The sequence below is a fragment of the Furipterus horrens genome, unplaced genomic scaffold (assembly GCF_987537825.1).
Source record: "Furipterus horrens unplaced genomic scaffold, mFurHor1.1.pri manual_scaffold_1, whole genome shotgun sequence".
Classification (NCBI taxonomy): Eukaryota; Metazoa; Chordata; class Mammalia; order Chiroptera; family Furipteridae; genus Furipterus; species Furipterus horrens.
In genome coordinates this window covers 103,831,102-103,847,613 of record NW_028327171.1, presented here as the reverse complement: position 1 = coordinate 103,847,613, position 16,512 = coordinate 103,831,102, and the positions used below count along the sequence as shown (strand labels likewise).

The following is a 16,512-nucleotide window of genomic DNA, read 5'->3' as shown; positions in this document are numbered from 1 at the left end:
GCTCAGCTTCTGTGCCCTGAAGAACAGACTGAGGGTCACCCCAAATATTCCTTGGGTAAGTTCCAGCAAAGCAGAACTAAAGATCATAAGTGATCATTTGCTGCTCTTGTTATGTTTATGCAAACGAACAGGATAAATTAAAAATGGACTTAATGTAGTCCCTTTAAAGACAAGGAGGGTAACCTTAGGGAGAAAAATTATTATTCAAGGAAAATCACAATGATCAGTAGTAGAGTATAAAATAGGGCAACTAACCGTCTTAAAAGTTTCTTCTCATTTAAAATATGGTTTCACTTGAAAATTAAACCATGTCTGTGATATCATCAAAGATATTCAAGTTGCAGGCAAATAGAATTTCAAGTGCCTTGCAACTGGATGTCTTCCCAATAAGACAGTCTTACAGATTTAGAGACTTGTTTGTGGGTTATGTTACATAAGTTAACACGTGTTTTCTGTTTTCAAAGGACATAAGCCTATGATCGCATTACCTGAGTGATTGTACGCATAAGCCTCACTTAATCCTCTCTGCAGCGCTGCCTCCTGAGACTCAACGGTTTGACTGAACTAAATGGCTGGGTTGGGGAAGAATGGGGTGGTCTGTGGGCCTCACTTTAAAACGGGTTTCTCTTTTCTATCCTAATGGCTTGGACAGAAAAGGCCCAGAGGTCTGAGAGGGGGAAAACCTAAACTATTTACCTCAGCCCAAACTAAGTATAATGGGCAAAAGGGTTTTGGACAGGTGAGATGTGCCTAGCACACCTTCTTACAAAGAAGCCCTTTTTTTTTTCCTAATATGGAACATTGAAAAATTAATCCCTGCCTTTTGTCATCTAGTAGTTATGGTTCGATCTTCCAGTCAGGGCACATCAGAGAAGGAAACTCTGACTCCAAAAAACCTCCGCTGCCTTGCGGCATACCTCTTCAGGGGAAAGGCTAAGGGAGTAAACCCCGACAGAAAATCCGGAGCCGGAGTCCCTAAGGCGGTTTGACATTGTAGTCAACAACGGCAACTCCTGCGGCGCACCTGAAGCCAAGCTGTATTGACTCCGTCTTTCCCTTGGACCCTTCAGCTGCGAAGAGAGGGGGGGTCTGCTGCATGGGCAACAGCAGACCCTCCATATCACCCTGCCCAGGCTCTGTAGCTTCAGCTTCACTGGAGAGGACACTCCAGTGTCATCGCAAGATGTCGATTCAACACGGGAGGAGACAGATACCGTGTCACTCCCGAGTTGGACTGCACAGCCATTCTCGGCGGTGCAGATAGACTCTTAAGAAGCTACACCATCGTCTCTCGAGGCTCTGTAGCTTCAGCTTCACTGGAGAGGACACTCCAGCGTCATCGTAAGATGTCGATTCAACACGGGAGGAGACAGATACCGTGTCACTCCCGAGTCGGACTGCACAACCATTCTCGGCGGTGCAGATAGACTCTTAAGAAGCTACACCATCGTCTCTCGAGACGGACGGCTGCCGACACAGTTATGGATTGAATGATGTCTTTTAACCCTTTTCGCCAAATCTGTTGCCCCCAGAACACAACAAGGACACCAGCCTGTTAAACCAAGCACGCCGTTGACCAGAGACAGCCAACTGACCTGGAGTCTGCACAATCCTTCCCCATGTGGGAAGGCCACCCTCCCCTCCACACCCCCACTCTTATTAGGGTTTTCTGGACCCACGGGTAGGTAGGACGACAACCATGTCCAGCTTGAAGCAGCTAGAGGAGCACGAGACCTTCGCCCATTGTCCTTTACAAGATTACAAAGGGTCCTAATATTTGCGAGGGGGGGATAGTTAATTTTTACGAACCAGGGGTATGGACTTGGGGGGGATTGCTGGGGGAGGGGGGTTCTGGGTGGAGGGGAGCAAGGGGGAGAAAATTGGAACTGTTGTAACAGTATAATCAATAAAAAACATTAAAAAAAAAGAAATTTTCTTCCTTGTTTTTAAGTGTGGCCATGTGTTTATTAATTTTTGTAATATATTTTAATGTGTTCAGTGCAGAAGGAAAAGCTTTCAGCGTGTTTTTAATCTGCCATCTAGGCCTCAAAATAGAGCCTCTACATCAAAGCATGGGTGTCAAGAATGCTTAGTTTGGATTTGTAAAGTGAGCCAGGAAACAAGAATCAACACTGGGGTTCATAAATAAGTATCTTCATTGCTGGTGATGCAGACTTGACTACTGCAATCTATTACAATGGGAAAACAAAAGTAATATCATTTTAATGCAAATCATTACAGCATACCAACTATCTCCATGACCTTGGAGGAGTCAGCCTCTCTGGTTTTCGGTTAGCTAGCTACAATCAAATGAGTTCGATAAGCTAATGTCTAACAATTTCTAAAGGTCCTTTCTCCTATTAATTTTTATAGTTTCACATAATATAGGCCTAAGCTAGATTTCATTATTCTCAGAGTGAATTTCTGAGCCTGAAAGATATTAGCATTTCAGAGGTAATATCAAAAGAAGTCATCCAATAAGGTATGTATGTAAGAGAGCTTTGATAAATTCCAAGATATTTTGGAAAAGTAAAATAATATTGTATATAATATATTGAAATGCATTATACATTCAAAAAAAAGTTTATGTGTAAAGGAAAGGAGTTGGTTCACTAGGAGAAACAATGAGAGCAGGGAAGTGAGTAGTCAAAAAAGCTACCACAAAATTAATACTCTCAAGATCCATCCATGTATTCAAAAATAACAGTATTTTATCTTTTTTTATGGTTGAGTAGTATTCCATTGTTTATATGTACTGCATCTTCTTAATCCGATCATTTATCAGTGAACAGATACTTAGGTCGTTTCCATGTCCTGGCCATCGTAAATAATGTTGCAATGAACATAGGCATACATATATCTTTACAAATAAGTGTTTGTATCTTTTTAGGTAAAACCCAGAAGAGGAATTGCTAAATCACACAGTATTTCCATTCTTAATTTTAAAGGAACTTCCATACTATTCTCCATAGTGCCTGCACTAACTTAAATTCCTGTCAACCATGTACAAGGGTTCCCTTTTCTTATATGGAATACAAAACAAAAAGTAACTAACAAAACAAACAAAAACAATCTTATAGATAGTGGTTATAGGTAGTGGTTACCAGAGGAGAAAGGAGGTGAAGAGAGGACAATAGAGATAAAGGGGATAAAATATATGGTAATGAAATGGAAGGAAACTAGACACAGATGTTGAATTATAATCTTGTACATCTGAAAATTATATAACATTTTTCATCAGTGTTATCCTAATAATTTTTTTTTAAATAAAGAGCATTCATTGGGGGAAAAAAATTAAACCAAAATATAACTTCAACTTCAAGGATGAAGTACAATAAGCCTCCTTACAGTGGAAAGGATGTAACTCACTTTGAACAAAGGTATCAGAAAAAGTGTGAGTCTATGAAGTAGCTCCACTAAGCAAGATATTTAAAACCATAGCTGCCTCTATGTGCTCTTAATATCCAGGAATTTGATAGTTGGCATGGTTACCAGGACTGTCATCTTCAAATATGCAAGAGAATTACCAACTCACCCCAAGTCAGAGTAGCCAGGGTCAAGAGCTCAGGGACTGAATCCTGACATATTACATATTCTGGAGAATACGGATCTGTTTGAGCTTCAGAATCACGATAATCAGTCTGAGTGCCCACAGTGCACTTTGAAGGGATGGGTAGGTACTTAGTCGAAGCAGGAGGAAAAGTATATGCCTCTATCCTAAAAGGAAAAATTACTTTAAAAATTAAAACCGGATACAGTCACTTAGAATACTATATAATCAAATAGAAATAAATTCTTGAGCTTCATTAAGTCCTTTCTCCCTTTAACATAGATAGGCCCAAAGTTACAAATCCAGTTTAACCAGGATTATGCCCAAAAACCTTGAGAGAATTGCCTTTTTTTCTCACCTCTGCCAAGAAATTGAAGGGGTAGAAAAACTTAGATCTACTCACAAAAGTGCCTATTTATCTGTGTGTCATTAGGCAGAGCTGTTGTACATAGAGCTATAAAAAGATTCTAGGATGTCATATAGTTAGTTCTGAATCTATTCAGAATTGCTATTTCCCTGGTTTCCTTATTCTTTGCTTTTAGTTACGCACTCAATTTTAGCTGTTTCCTTTCAGAAATACAAATACAGAAACAGAAAAAAGAGAACAGAACCTCATCCCTTGCAAAAAAAAAAAAAAATTAATTCCAGATAATTTAAAGTATTTAATTTAAAAGTGAGACTAATAAAAGTACTAATGAGAAGCATAAGTACATATATCATCTCAAAAGCCAGAAACTATGAAAGGAAATGATCAATAGAATTAAATTTAAGTTGGAACTTTTATACCTCAGAATATCATAAACAAATTTAAAATGTGAATGGCCCTCTTGGAAATAGGTTTTGCAAGATATGATAAAAAATTAAGCATCCTTTTCTATATAAAAAGCTCTTGTAAATCAATAAAACAATTAAATACCCATAGGGAAAAAATGGGTAAATTCACAGAGCAAAAAAGTAAAACTTCTAAAAAGCATATGAAAAAATAATGAACATAACTAATAATCAAAGGAAAGTAAATTAAAACAGCAAGATGCTATTATATTATGTCACATAAGCAAAAAATTTTAAAAACTGAAAGTACCTAGCATTGGTGAAGTTGTGAAAAAACAGACATTCTCATAACCTGTTGCTGGAAATGCAAATAGCTACAACCCAATTAGCAGGAAACTGATCCATTATATATCAAACCCATTAAGTACCCTTTTACCCCTAGCAATTGTACTCCTAGTCATTTATGCTAGGAAATAACTGGACAAGTGTACAAAGAGATATGCAAACATGTTCATAAAGTCTCACTTATAAGAATAAAAAATTCACCATCAATAGGATTGTTTAAAATATGGCATACTTAATTGAAAAACAAAAAATAAAAGAATTTTTAAATGCAAAGTTTTCTAAAAAAAATAAAAATAAAATAAAATATGGCATACTCAGAATTTATGCTGCTACCAAAAGTAACAATGTAACCTATATTTATGAACATACAAATATATCCAAGATTTAATGAAAGTATAAAAAGAGAACACTATAAAGCAGTATCATAATAAGAGGATATTTTTATGTTTTTAAAAACTGTGTTTTGTGCATAGAAAAATCCCTAGATGGTATCCAATAAAATAATAAGAGCAGTTATTTCTGGATAGTAGGGTTACAAAGATAATTTTTTCATGTTTATAGTTTCCTGAATTTTCAATATTTTAAAACCTAGATAGGTATTACTTTTAAAATAAAATAAAATAATACATATAGTTACTTGCATTTAAAAGACAATTTTTTTCTTGTTGGTAGAATTTGTTAAATTACATAAACAAATAACTAAATATGGCAAAATAAGAGAGAGACTTCCATTTTAAAAAACAATCAAAGGCAGTTTAACAGTTTAAGTCTATGCCAGTTAGAAAGAAGCACCTACTTGGAGGTTCAATCTGTAATAGGTCAGTACTTTAAATTATTTTTAATGCTGAATTCTAATGGATATTGAAATCATTTTTTTCAGCAACTGCTATTAATTTCTATGTAGACAATATAGTATTTATAGTTTATGTTTTCAGCAGATATTATTCTACTACAATTTCTACTTGAGGAAATAACTTCAAATCAGCTTTATATCATTCCAAATCATATGAATATTATTATAACACCATTAGCTTGACTCGAGAATAAATTCTTATGTTCCAAATTTAATAATTACACACTTAAACCATCTGATCAAATGTGCTAAGGTAATGATAAAACTTAATGAAGCCTTCTGACCAAGGTTTCTGACGACTTAAGATCCTTAAGATGGGACAGAAGAACGGACGCAAAGGAGTGCTAATTTCACAGAAGTCCTACAATAACAATACAGCTCCTTTCCTAATTAACTTGTTATTTTTTTCCAACCTATTCTTTTTTCCATTTCAGTTAGTTTAGGGAGAGTAAAATGCAAATAAGAAAGAACAATGAGTGATCTCTTTCCCACCTATCCCCAATCTCGATCAGGACCCAAAACCAGAGACCCTGCATCTGCTCCCTCTTTGGCTTGAGCCCTGCTTTGTCCTGGATCCCATCCTCAGGCAAACTCACTCTGGTTCTGGTGTCCTTTCAGCGGTGCTGCTGCTCTATTCCCTCAGTCCAGGCCCTTCCTCCCTCACTACCACCCAGGGACCAGCAGCTTGCACTGTTGACTACACCCATACTCTTCTAGATTTTCCCTTCTAGCCCAGCAAAACTACACACAGAGAAACTTCACAAAGCTACCAAATCCTATTCTTTTACTATGCACTCCACTGAATGTTCGCATTTTTAAATACTTAATTTTTTAGAGTCGTTTCAGGCAACCAATGATTGTTTTTATTAATTTCCATAGTTTTGTCTTTTCCAGAATGTCATATAGTTGGAATTATATGGAATATAGCCCCTTCAAATTGCTTTCTTTTTCTTAGTAATGTGTATCTATTTAAATTTCCTCCATGTCTTTTCATGGCTTGACAGCTTTTTTGTTTTTGTTTTTGTTTTTTGTTTTTTTAGTGCTGAATAATACTCCATTGTCTGGATGTACCTCAATTTATCCATGCAACTGCTGAAAAACATTTTGGTTGCGTCTAAGTTTTGGCAATTATGAATAAAGCTTCTATAAATATCTGGATGCAGGTTTTTCATGGACGTAAGTTTTTAGTTCCTTTGGGTAAATACCAAGGAGCATGATTGCTGGGTCGTATGGTAAAAGTATGTTTAGTTTTGTAAGAAACCACCAAACTGTCTCCAAAGTGACTGTAGCATTTTATATTTGCACTAGCAGTGAATGAGAGTTCTTATTGTTCACATTTGGTGTAGCCAGTGTTCTAGAGTTTGTACATTCTAATAGTGGTGGTATCTCATTGTTCGCATTTGCATTTCCCTGATAACATATGATGTAGAGCATTTTTTCAGATGCTTATTTGCTATCTGTTAATCTTCTTTAATGAGGTGTCTGTTAAGATCTTTGGTCCTTTTTAGAATCAGGTTGTTTCTTGTTGAGTTTTAAGAGTGTTTTGAATAGCAGTCCTTTATTAAATATGCATTTGCAAATATTTTCCCGTATTCTATAACTTGTCTTATTCAATAGCATTGTCTATTATAAAACAGAAGTTTTTAATTTTAATGAAATCCAGATTATCTATTATTTATATAATGAATTGTGCCTTTGGTGTTATATCTAAAAAGTCATTGTCATACACAATGTAATCTAGTTTTTTTTTCTTATTTTACCTTCTAAGAATTTTATAGTTTTGCATTCTACACTAAAGTCTGTAATCTATTTTGAGTTAATTTTTATGAAGGGTATAAGGTCTGTGTCTAGATTTTCTTGTGCATTATTTGCATTTGTTGAAAAGACTAACCTTGCTCTGTTGTTATTTTTGTCAAAGATTAGTTTGTTATATGAATATGGGTCTATTTCTGAACTTCCTATTCCATTTTATTGATCTATTTGTCTTTTTTTTCCCTCAATACCTCACTGTCATGATTACTACAATTATATTGTAGATCTTGAAGTCAGGTAGTGTCAGTCCTCCAACTTTGTTCTTCTTCTACAATATTGTGCTGACTATTCTGGGTCTTTTACCTCTTCATAAAAGTGCTAGAATCAGTTTGTTTGTTTGTTTATCCACAGAATAACTTGGTAGGGATTTAGATTGAGATTGAACCTATAAATCAAGTTGGGAAGAACTGATATTTTGACAATATTGAGTCTTCCTATCAATGATCATGGATTATCTCTCCATTTATTTAGTCCTTGATTTCTTTTATCAAAGTTTTGTACTTTTCCTCACATAGGTCTTGTATATATTTTGTTAAATTTATACTAAGTTTTTCTTTTCTTTTTTTTCTTTTTGGTGGAAAAGGAAAGGGGGTTTATTTAAAAGTTTTACAGATTCAGAATAATGGTGAGTTTCTCCTGTTATGTCCCACTCCCTTTAAAAAGACCCCAAAACACTTAATACTGCCTCTCGCTGCCAAGCCAGGCCAGCTTCAGAATTCACCAGTGAGAGGTACTGTCTTTCAGAAAAGCAGAAGTCCACAGCTCAGTATTCCTGGTCACAGTTCAGCATTTCAGGCATCTTCCACTAAGCCATGCTTGGTTAGGCAGGTCCCTGCAATTCTAGCCCCATCAGCCATGCCTCTGTGTTCTCCAGGCAGGTTTCCCAGTGGGTCTCCCCTTTCTTATTCCAGACCTCCTGGAGGACTCTCTTCAAACCCCATGGCTTCCGCCTGACCCCCCAGACCTCCTAGCCAATTCCCATCTACCTCCTTTCAGGCCACGTGGCTTCTCTTATTCTCATGGTTTTCCCTAATTTTATTTTATTTATTTTTAAATCTTTTTTTTTTAAATATGTTTTATTGATTATGTTGTTACAGTAGTCCCAATTTTTTCCCTTTGCTTCCCTCCACCCAGTACCCCCCATTTCCCTCCAGCAATTCCACCCCCCTTAGTTCATGTCCATCGGTCATGCATATAAGTCCTTTGGATTCACCCTTTCTTATATTATTCTTAACTTCCCCCTGTCTATTTTGTACCAACCAATTATGCTTCTTAATCCCAGCACCATTTCCTCCCCTTCCTGCCCCCCCCCCAGCTGATAACCCTGCAAATGATCTCCATACCTATGATTCTCTTCCTGTTCTGGTTGTTTGCTTAGTTTGTTTTTATTTTTACTTTTTAGATTCAGTTGTTGATGGTTGTGAGTTTGTTGTCATTTTAATATTCATAGTGTTGATCTTTTTTTTCTTAAATAAATCCCTTTTACATTTCATATAATAATGGCTTGGTGATGATGAACTCCTTTAGCTTTACCTTGCATGGGAAGAACTTTATCTGCCCTTCCATTCTAAATGATAGCTTTGCTGGATAGAGTAATCCTGGTTGTGGGTCCTTGCTTCTCATCACATTGAATACTTCTTGCCTGCAAAGTTTCTTCTGAGAAATCAGCTGATAGTCTTATAGGCATCCCTTTGAAGGTAACTCTGCTTTTCTCGTGCTGCTTTTAAGATTCTCTCTTTATCTTTCATATTTGGCATTTTAATGGTAATGTGTCTTGGTGTGGCCCTCTTTGGGTCTAGCTTGTTCAAGATTCTCTGTGCTTCCTGGACTTGTATGTCTGTTTCCTTCACCAAATCTGGGAAGTTTTCCTTCATTATTTTTTTCACATAATCTTTCAATTTCTTGCTCTTTCTCTTCTCCTTCTGGCCCCCTTATGATTCGGTGTTGGCATGTTTAAAGTTGTCTCAGAGGTTCCTAAGCCTCTCCTCATTTTTTTCAATTCTTGTTTCCTCATTCTGTACTGGCTGACTGTTTTTTTTCTTCTTTATGTTCCAAATAATTCATTTGAACTCCGATTTCCTTTCCTTCACCATTGGTTTTGTGTGAATTTTCCTTCACTTCACTTAGCATAGCTTCACTTCTTCCCTTATGCATTTGCCATACTTAAGCATATCTGTCAAGACTGTGAGCATCTTTGCCACCAGTGTTTTGAATTCTACATATGTTAGGTTGGCTATCTCCTTGTCGCTTAGTTCTCCCACTGTAACCTTGATCTGTTCCCTCTTTTAGGCCATACCTCTCTGTCTCTTCATCTTGACAGGCTTCTGTGTGTTTGCGTCTGTGTCTTAGGTAGAGCTGTCGCACTTGTTATGTTGTAAGGGGTGGAGCCTTAGGTATTCATCATAACAGGTGACCCATTTCACCATGTTGTGGCACTGTATGTTAGGGAGGGGTCTGAGAGGGAACAATGCCACCCAGGTACTTCTCCTGCTTCCCATACAGGACTGGCACCTCTAGCTGTTTCCCTGGCCGTTGTTCCCAGAGTGGATGGGTCTGCTGATGTTCTAGGACCATGGCAGCCTCTAAACGAATGGACTATGCTGAGAGCGGTTTCTTCCTCCACCCCAACCCCCACTGGTTTGTATAGTCAGAAGCAATGAGGCTTTATTTTCCCCTGCACTGGGGCTGTGAACTGTGCGGTCTGGTCTGGTGCTGGGAGCACTCCCCAGATGTCCCTCCCTACTTTTAAAAACATGTGACTGTGCTTTCCACCAACCTGCTGCTGCCACCGCTGCTGCTACCACTACACCACGTCCTCTGCACCCCAGCTCCACCCCTCCAACCTATCTGATTGAGTATTTCTTCTTTATATCTTTGTTGGACTTCCAAGCAGCTCGATTTTCTGGATCTTCTGGTTGTCTCTAGTTCTGAGGTAGTTGTATTCCTCCTTAGTGTGAAGGGAGACGTAGTGTGTCTGTCTAGGCCTCCCTCTTGGTCGGAAATCACTTTTTCACTTTTTTAAAAATGTTTTATTGATTACACCATTACAGTTGTCCCAATTTCTTTTCCCTCTGCTCCCCTTCACCCAGCGACACCCCTCCCTCCAGTTGTACCCCCCTTAGTCCATGCCCATTGGTTGTGCATATAGCTCTTCTCAACATCTTCCTGTTTACTCCACTCCCTCCTACTATGCTTCTTAATTCCTGTACCATCTACCTCCCTTTCCCCCCTTTCCCCACCTCACTGACCTCCCCCCAAAATGTTCTCCATACCTATAATTCTTTTTCCACTCTCATTGCCTACTTAGTTTGCCTTTGTTTCGATTCCCTAGCTTCCGTTGTTGGTTGTTGTGATACAGTTTTCATTTTAATATTCATAGTTTTGATCCTCCTTCTAAACAAGTCCCTTTAACATCTCCTATAATAGTGGTTTGGATCTAATGGACTCCTTCAGTTTTACTCTGTCCTGGAAGCACTTTCTCTGTCCTTCTATTCTGAATGACAGCTTCACTGGATAGAGTAATCATGGCTGTAGGGTTTTGATTTTCATTACTTTGAATATTTCTTGCCAGTGTCTTCTTGCCTGCAGAGTCTCCTTTGAGAAATCAGCTGATAGTCTAATTGGGACCCCTTTGTACATAATTCTCTTCTCTCTTGCTGCTTTTAAGATTCTCTCTTTATCTTTAATTTTTGACATTTTGAATATAATGTGCCTTAGTGTAGTTCTCCCTGGGTCCAGTTTATTTGGAACTCTCTGTGCTTCCTGGACCTATAAGTCTTATTTCCTTCCCCAAGTTAGGGAAGTTCTGCTTCATTATATTTTTATATAATTTTTCAATTTCTAGTTCTTCTTCTTCACCTTCTAGCAACCCTATAATTCGGATGTTTGCTCTCTTATAGTTGTCCCAGAGGTTTCTGAGCTTCTCCCCATTTTTCTCACTTTTTGTTTCCTCTTCCTGTACTGGCTGACTGTTTATTCCTTCCCTATGTTCCAATTTGTTGATTTGATCCCTGGTTTTCCTTCCTTCACCACTTGTTTCGTATGTGTTTTTTTTCATTTCAGCAGGACTAGCCTTCATTCCTTCCCTGTCTTGATTAAGTCTTGCTGTTATTTCTGTTAGCTGTCTTATAACTATAGCTCTGAACTGAGCCTCAGAAAGATTATCTATCTGTTCATCCATTAATTCACGTATTTGCTTTCTGGTCAGCTGTGTGATTAGGGTCTCTATCATTATCCCTGCCATCCTGGCAGTTTTTGTTTTACTTTTCCTTCTTAGGCAGGGCTGTCACACCTCCTATGCTATAGAGGGCGGACCCTCGTGAAGTCCTCACTACCGGGCGACCCTTCTCACTACACTGTGGCACTTTGTGTGGGGGCGGGGGTCTAAGATGGATTCCTGCCATTCATTTTCTGCTGAGACTGGGAGCCTCCTCCTCCATCCCTGTGCCCTCTGGGCCTCACAGTCTGAGGTAATGGGGGTCTGCCTTCCCCAGCATTGGAATTGTGAGCTGACGGGTTTGGTCTGCAGCCTGAGGTGCTCCCCAGGTGCTTCTCGCCTCCCCTTAAATACTGGCATCTTTGCTTATCTCAGTCCTGCCGCTCGTAGCTGCAGCTGCCACCGCCAGCACAGCTTGACCTCTCCACCCTGGCTTTGCCCCTCCTACCCATCCGGACAAGCACCACTTGTTTATAACTTCATACGTTGGACTTCCATGTAGCTTTATTTTGTGGAACTTCTCGTTATTTCTGGTTTTGCGGTAGTTGTAGTCCTTCTTAGTTGTGGAGGGAGATGAAGCATTTCAGTCTAGGCCTCCATCTTGGCCAGAAGTCCACTTTTTCATTTTTTGAATCTAATGTAAATGGTATTGTGTTTTTAATTTAAAATTATACTTGGTTTGTTGCTGATATATGGGAAAGCAATTGACCTTTGTATATTAACTTTGTATCCTACAACCTTGTTATAATCACTTTTTAGTTCCAGGAGAGATTTTTTTTTAGTCAATTCTTTCTGATTTTCTACATAGATGAACATTCATCTACTAACAAAGACAGTTTTATTTCTTCTTCCCAATTTGTATCCCTTTTATTTCCTTTTCTTGTCTCATTGTATTAGCTAGGACTTCCCGTACAATGCTAAAAAGTAGTAGTGAGAGAGGACATCCTTGCCTTATTCCTGGCCTTAGTGGGAAAGCTTTGAGTTTCTCACCATTATGATGATGTAGGTTTTTGTACATGTTCTTTATTAACTTGAGCAAGTTCCCATCTATTACTAGTTCATGAGTGAGTATTGGGTATTGTCACATACTTTTTCTGCCTCTATTAATTATGATCATGTGGTTCTTCTTTTTTAGCCTGTTGATGTGATAGATTACATTAATTGATTTTTAAATGCTGAACCAGCTTTGCACACCCTTAATAAATACTACTTTGTTGACATGTATAACTTCTCTTATACATTGTTGGATTCAATTTGCTAATATTTTGTTGAGGGCATGTATGCTTATATTTATGAGATATATTGGTCTGTATTTTTCTTCTTTTTAAAATGTCTTTGTCTGCTTTTGGTATTAGAATAATTCTGGTCTCTTTTTTTCTTAATTAGCCTGGCTAAAGACTGATGAATTCGAGTGATCTTTTCAAAGAACCAGCTTTTGGTTTGTTTATTTTCTCTACTGATTTCCTTGATTAATTCCATTGATTTATACTCTAATTCTTTTTTTAAAGTATATCTTATCAATTATGCTATTACACTTGTCCTAAATTTTCCCCTTTGCCCCCCTTCACCCTGTATCACCCTTCCCTCCAGCAATCCCCCCCACCTTAGTTCATGTCCATAGGCCATGCATATAAATTCTTTGGCTTCTCCATTTACTTTATTATTCTTAATGTCCCCCTGTCTATTTTGTACCTACCAGTTAAGCTTCTTGATCCTTGCACATTTTCCCCCATTCTCCCCCTTCCCTCTCCCCGCTATTAACCCTCCATATGATCTCCATATCTATGGTTCTGTTCCTGTTCTAGTTGTTTGCTTAGTTTGGTTTTGTTTTTTAGATTCATTTGTTGATAGCTGTGAGTTCGTTGTCATTTTATTGTTAATATTTTGATATTCTTCTTTTTCTTAAATGTGTCCCTTTAACATTTCATATAAAAATGGTTTGGTGATGATGATTCCTTTAGCTATACCTTGTCTGGGAAGCACTTTATCTGACTTTCCATTCTAAATGATAGCTTTGCTGGAAACAGTGATCTCTGATAATTTTTCTTGATTTGAAATCTGCTCTATCTGAAAATTATTATAGCTATTGCTGCTTTCTTTTAATTAGTGTTAGTATGGGATATTTTACTGTTGATGTATTTGTGTCTTTACATTTAAAGTGGGTTTCTTTTTGACAAGATATAGTTGGTTGTTTTTTAATCCACTCTGACATAAAATATATACATAAGCACACATAATCAAATATACTGTTATTATTATTTAAACAAACTGTCATCTGTTATATCAACTAAGAAAAATACAAGTGTTTATTTTACCTTCAATTATTTTGTCTTTGATGCTCTCCTTCTCTTTACGTAGATACAAGTCTCTGACCTATGTTATTTTCTTTCTCTATAAAGAACTTCTTTTAACATTTCTTGCAAGGTAGGTGTAATGACTACAAATTCTCTCAATTGTTATTTGTTTGAGAAAATCTTTATTTCTCCTTCACTTTTGAAGGATAATTTTGCAGAATGCAGAATTCAAGGTTTTTCTCAACATTTTAAATTTTCACTTCCCTCTCTTCTTGCTTGAATGGTTTCTGAGAAGGCAAATGTAATTCTCACTTTGTTCCTTTGGAGATCATGTATCATGTATTTTTGTATTTGGCTTCTGTCAGATTTTTTTAATCTTTGATTTTCTTTAGTTTGAAGATGTATGCTTCTGTGTAGCCTTTTTTTTTTTTTTTCTTTTGGCACTTATCCTGCTTGGTGTTCTCTGAGCTTTCTGACTCTGCAGTCTGGTGTCTGATATTAATTTGGGGAAATTATCAGTCATTATTGTTTCAGATATGTCTTCTGTTCCCTTCCCTCTTCCTTATCCTGGTATTCCCATTACATATATGTCATGCAATTGTTCACAGTTGTTGGATATTCTGTTTCTTTTTCTTTTTTGAGTCTTTGTTATCTCTGTTCTCTTTGCTTTTCAGTTTTAGAGGTTTCTATGAATATACCCTGTAGTTCAGAAATTCTCTCCTCAGCCATGTCCGGTCTTCTAATGAGCCCATCAAAGGCACTCTTCATTTCTGTTACAGTGGTTTTGATCTCTAGTATTTTTTAGTTCTTTCTTAAGATTTCTATCTTTCTGTTTACACTGCCTATCTAATCTTTCATGCTGTCTACTTTATTCTTTAAAGCCCTTAGCATGTTAACAATAGTCACTTCAAATCACTGTCTGATAATTCCAACATCCCCACCATGTTGGTTCTTATGCTTAGGCTTTCTATAAATTGTGTTTTTTGGTTTTTGGTATGCCTTTTAAATACTTGAGAGATAGACATGATGTACTGAGCAAGAAGAACTATTGTAAATAATAGGCCTTCAGTAATATGGTGGTAAGGTGTGGGGAGGGGAAGCACTCTATCATCCTATGATTAGGTCTCAGTCTTTAAGTGAGCTTCTGGACTGGGAACGTCATATGTGTTTCTCAGTTTTCTTTCTCTACAGCTCCCTAAGGTGAGGCAAGGGCTAGAGGGAGCTGAAGTTTGGCTGTTTCCCTTCACCCAGGTCAGTTAGGCTCTGATAATAACACAGATATTAAGTAGTTTCTACAGAGCTGACCTTGTTAAAAACGACAGAGTGCTCTGGCATATTTCAAAATGTTCTTTCCCCTCCCCTTGCCAGAGCATGAGAAGATTTTTCTCTAATATTTATTATAAAAATCTTGTTGAACTTCTGGAGGAAAATCTCACAAAATTGTGAAAGCTTCCCATGACTAGATCCTCCTAAAGTTTTTCATTCTCAGAGTTTCCCACACTGAGCCTCCAGCAACTGGTCAACTATAGTTCAGGTTTTCCTACTTGCAAATGATTCCCAGGGCAATTTCCACTCATAATTTCTTTTCAGGAAGACATTTCTCCCGTCTCTCTCTCTCTAATCTTGGGCAGCAGTTTGTCCTGCTTCCTCCCTTCTCTGTGGATTCAAGAAAAACTTTTTACTTATTGTTAGAACAGAGTGGAAACTTCTGAGCTCCTTACCTGTGGAACTGGAAACCACCATTGAACATTTTTACAATAGTAGCTTTTTATCCTCTTTGCCAAGATGGTTACATGGAATCCAAAATAACAACTCCAACAGCTAGCCAAGAAAAGGGGTGGCTGGGGAAGGCCGACTGGTCCCTAGACAAATGCATCCTTGATAACAAAAGGTAGAACATCTTCACTACTTGGAAACTCAATCCTGCCAAAATCCCAGGGTTGACTTCATGCAGGAATACTGATATATTCTTTTTTTTTTTTTTTAAACAATTTTATTGAGATATAATTGACATATAAAAATGGCTCAAATTTAAAGTATAAAATTTGATGTCTCAATATATTTATGTATCCATGAAACAAACCATCACCACAATTAAGATAATGAACATATCCACTGTTTCCCTCACCAAAGTTTCCTTATGCCCCTTTGTAATCATGCCCTTCCCTGCTCTTCTCCTTATCCCATCTCCAGGCAACACCTGATCTGATTTTTATCACTATAGGTTAGTTTGAATTTTCTAGAATTCTATATAAATTGAATCATATTGTATACATTTCTTTATAGCTCTTAAAACCCAGGTGAATAATCAGATTTTTGCCCTAAGTAAAGACATTTGGCTATTAATTAGTGACTGTCCCATTATAATTGGATTAATTATAATGACCATGTTAGGTCACAGTTACTATAAAGCATTATCACTTTTAAGTAAACCTGCAAACATTCGATTTCAAGATTTTCATAATGAAATTCTACTTGGCTGTAGAAAGAAGGATATCTTATCCTTTACAACAGCATCAATGGACCTGGAGAGCATTATGCTAAGTAAAATAAGCCAGTTAGAGAAAGACAAATACCATACGATTCCACTCACATGTGGAAACTAATGTATGAAATAAACTAACAAACAAAATAGAGACAGACTCATAGAAAACAGACTGACAGCTGTCAG

General features: G+C 37.3%; 1 protein-coding gene across 3 annotated transcripts in view; it reads right to left on the bottom strand.

The window, feature by feature from the left end:
* The window catches only part of CFAP91 (cilia and flagella associated protein 91), a 137,228-nt gene that overhangs the window by 46,349 nt on the left and 74,367 nt on the right, over window positions 1-16,512 (bottom strand). For all 3 annotated transcript variants that reach the window (XM_090265544.1, XM_090265486.1, XM_090265626.1), the window contains exon 6: window positions 3,536-3,717. In XM_090265544.1, the coding sequence (XP_090121670.1) occupies window positions 3,536-3,717 (182 nt within the window). The remainder of the gene's footprint in view (window positions 1-3,535; window positions 3,718-16,512) is intronic.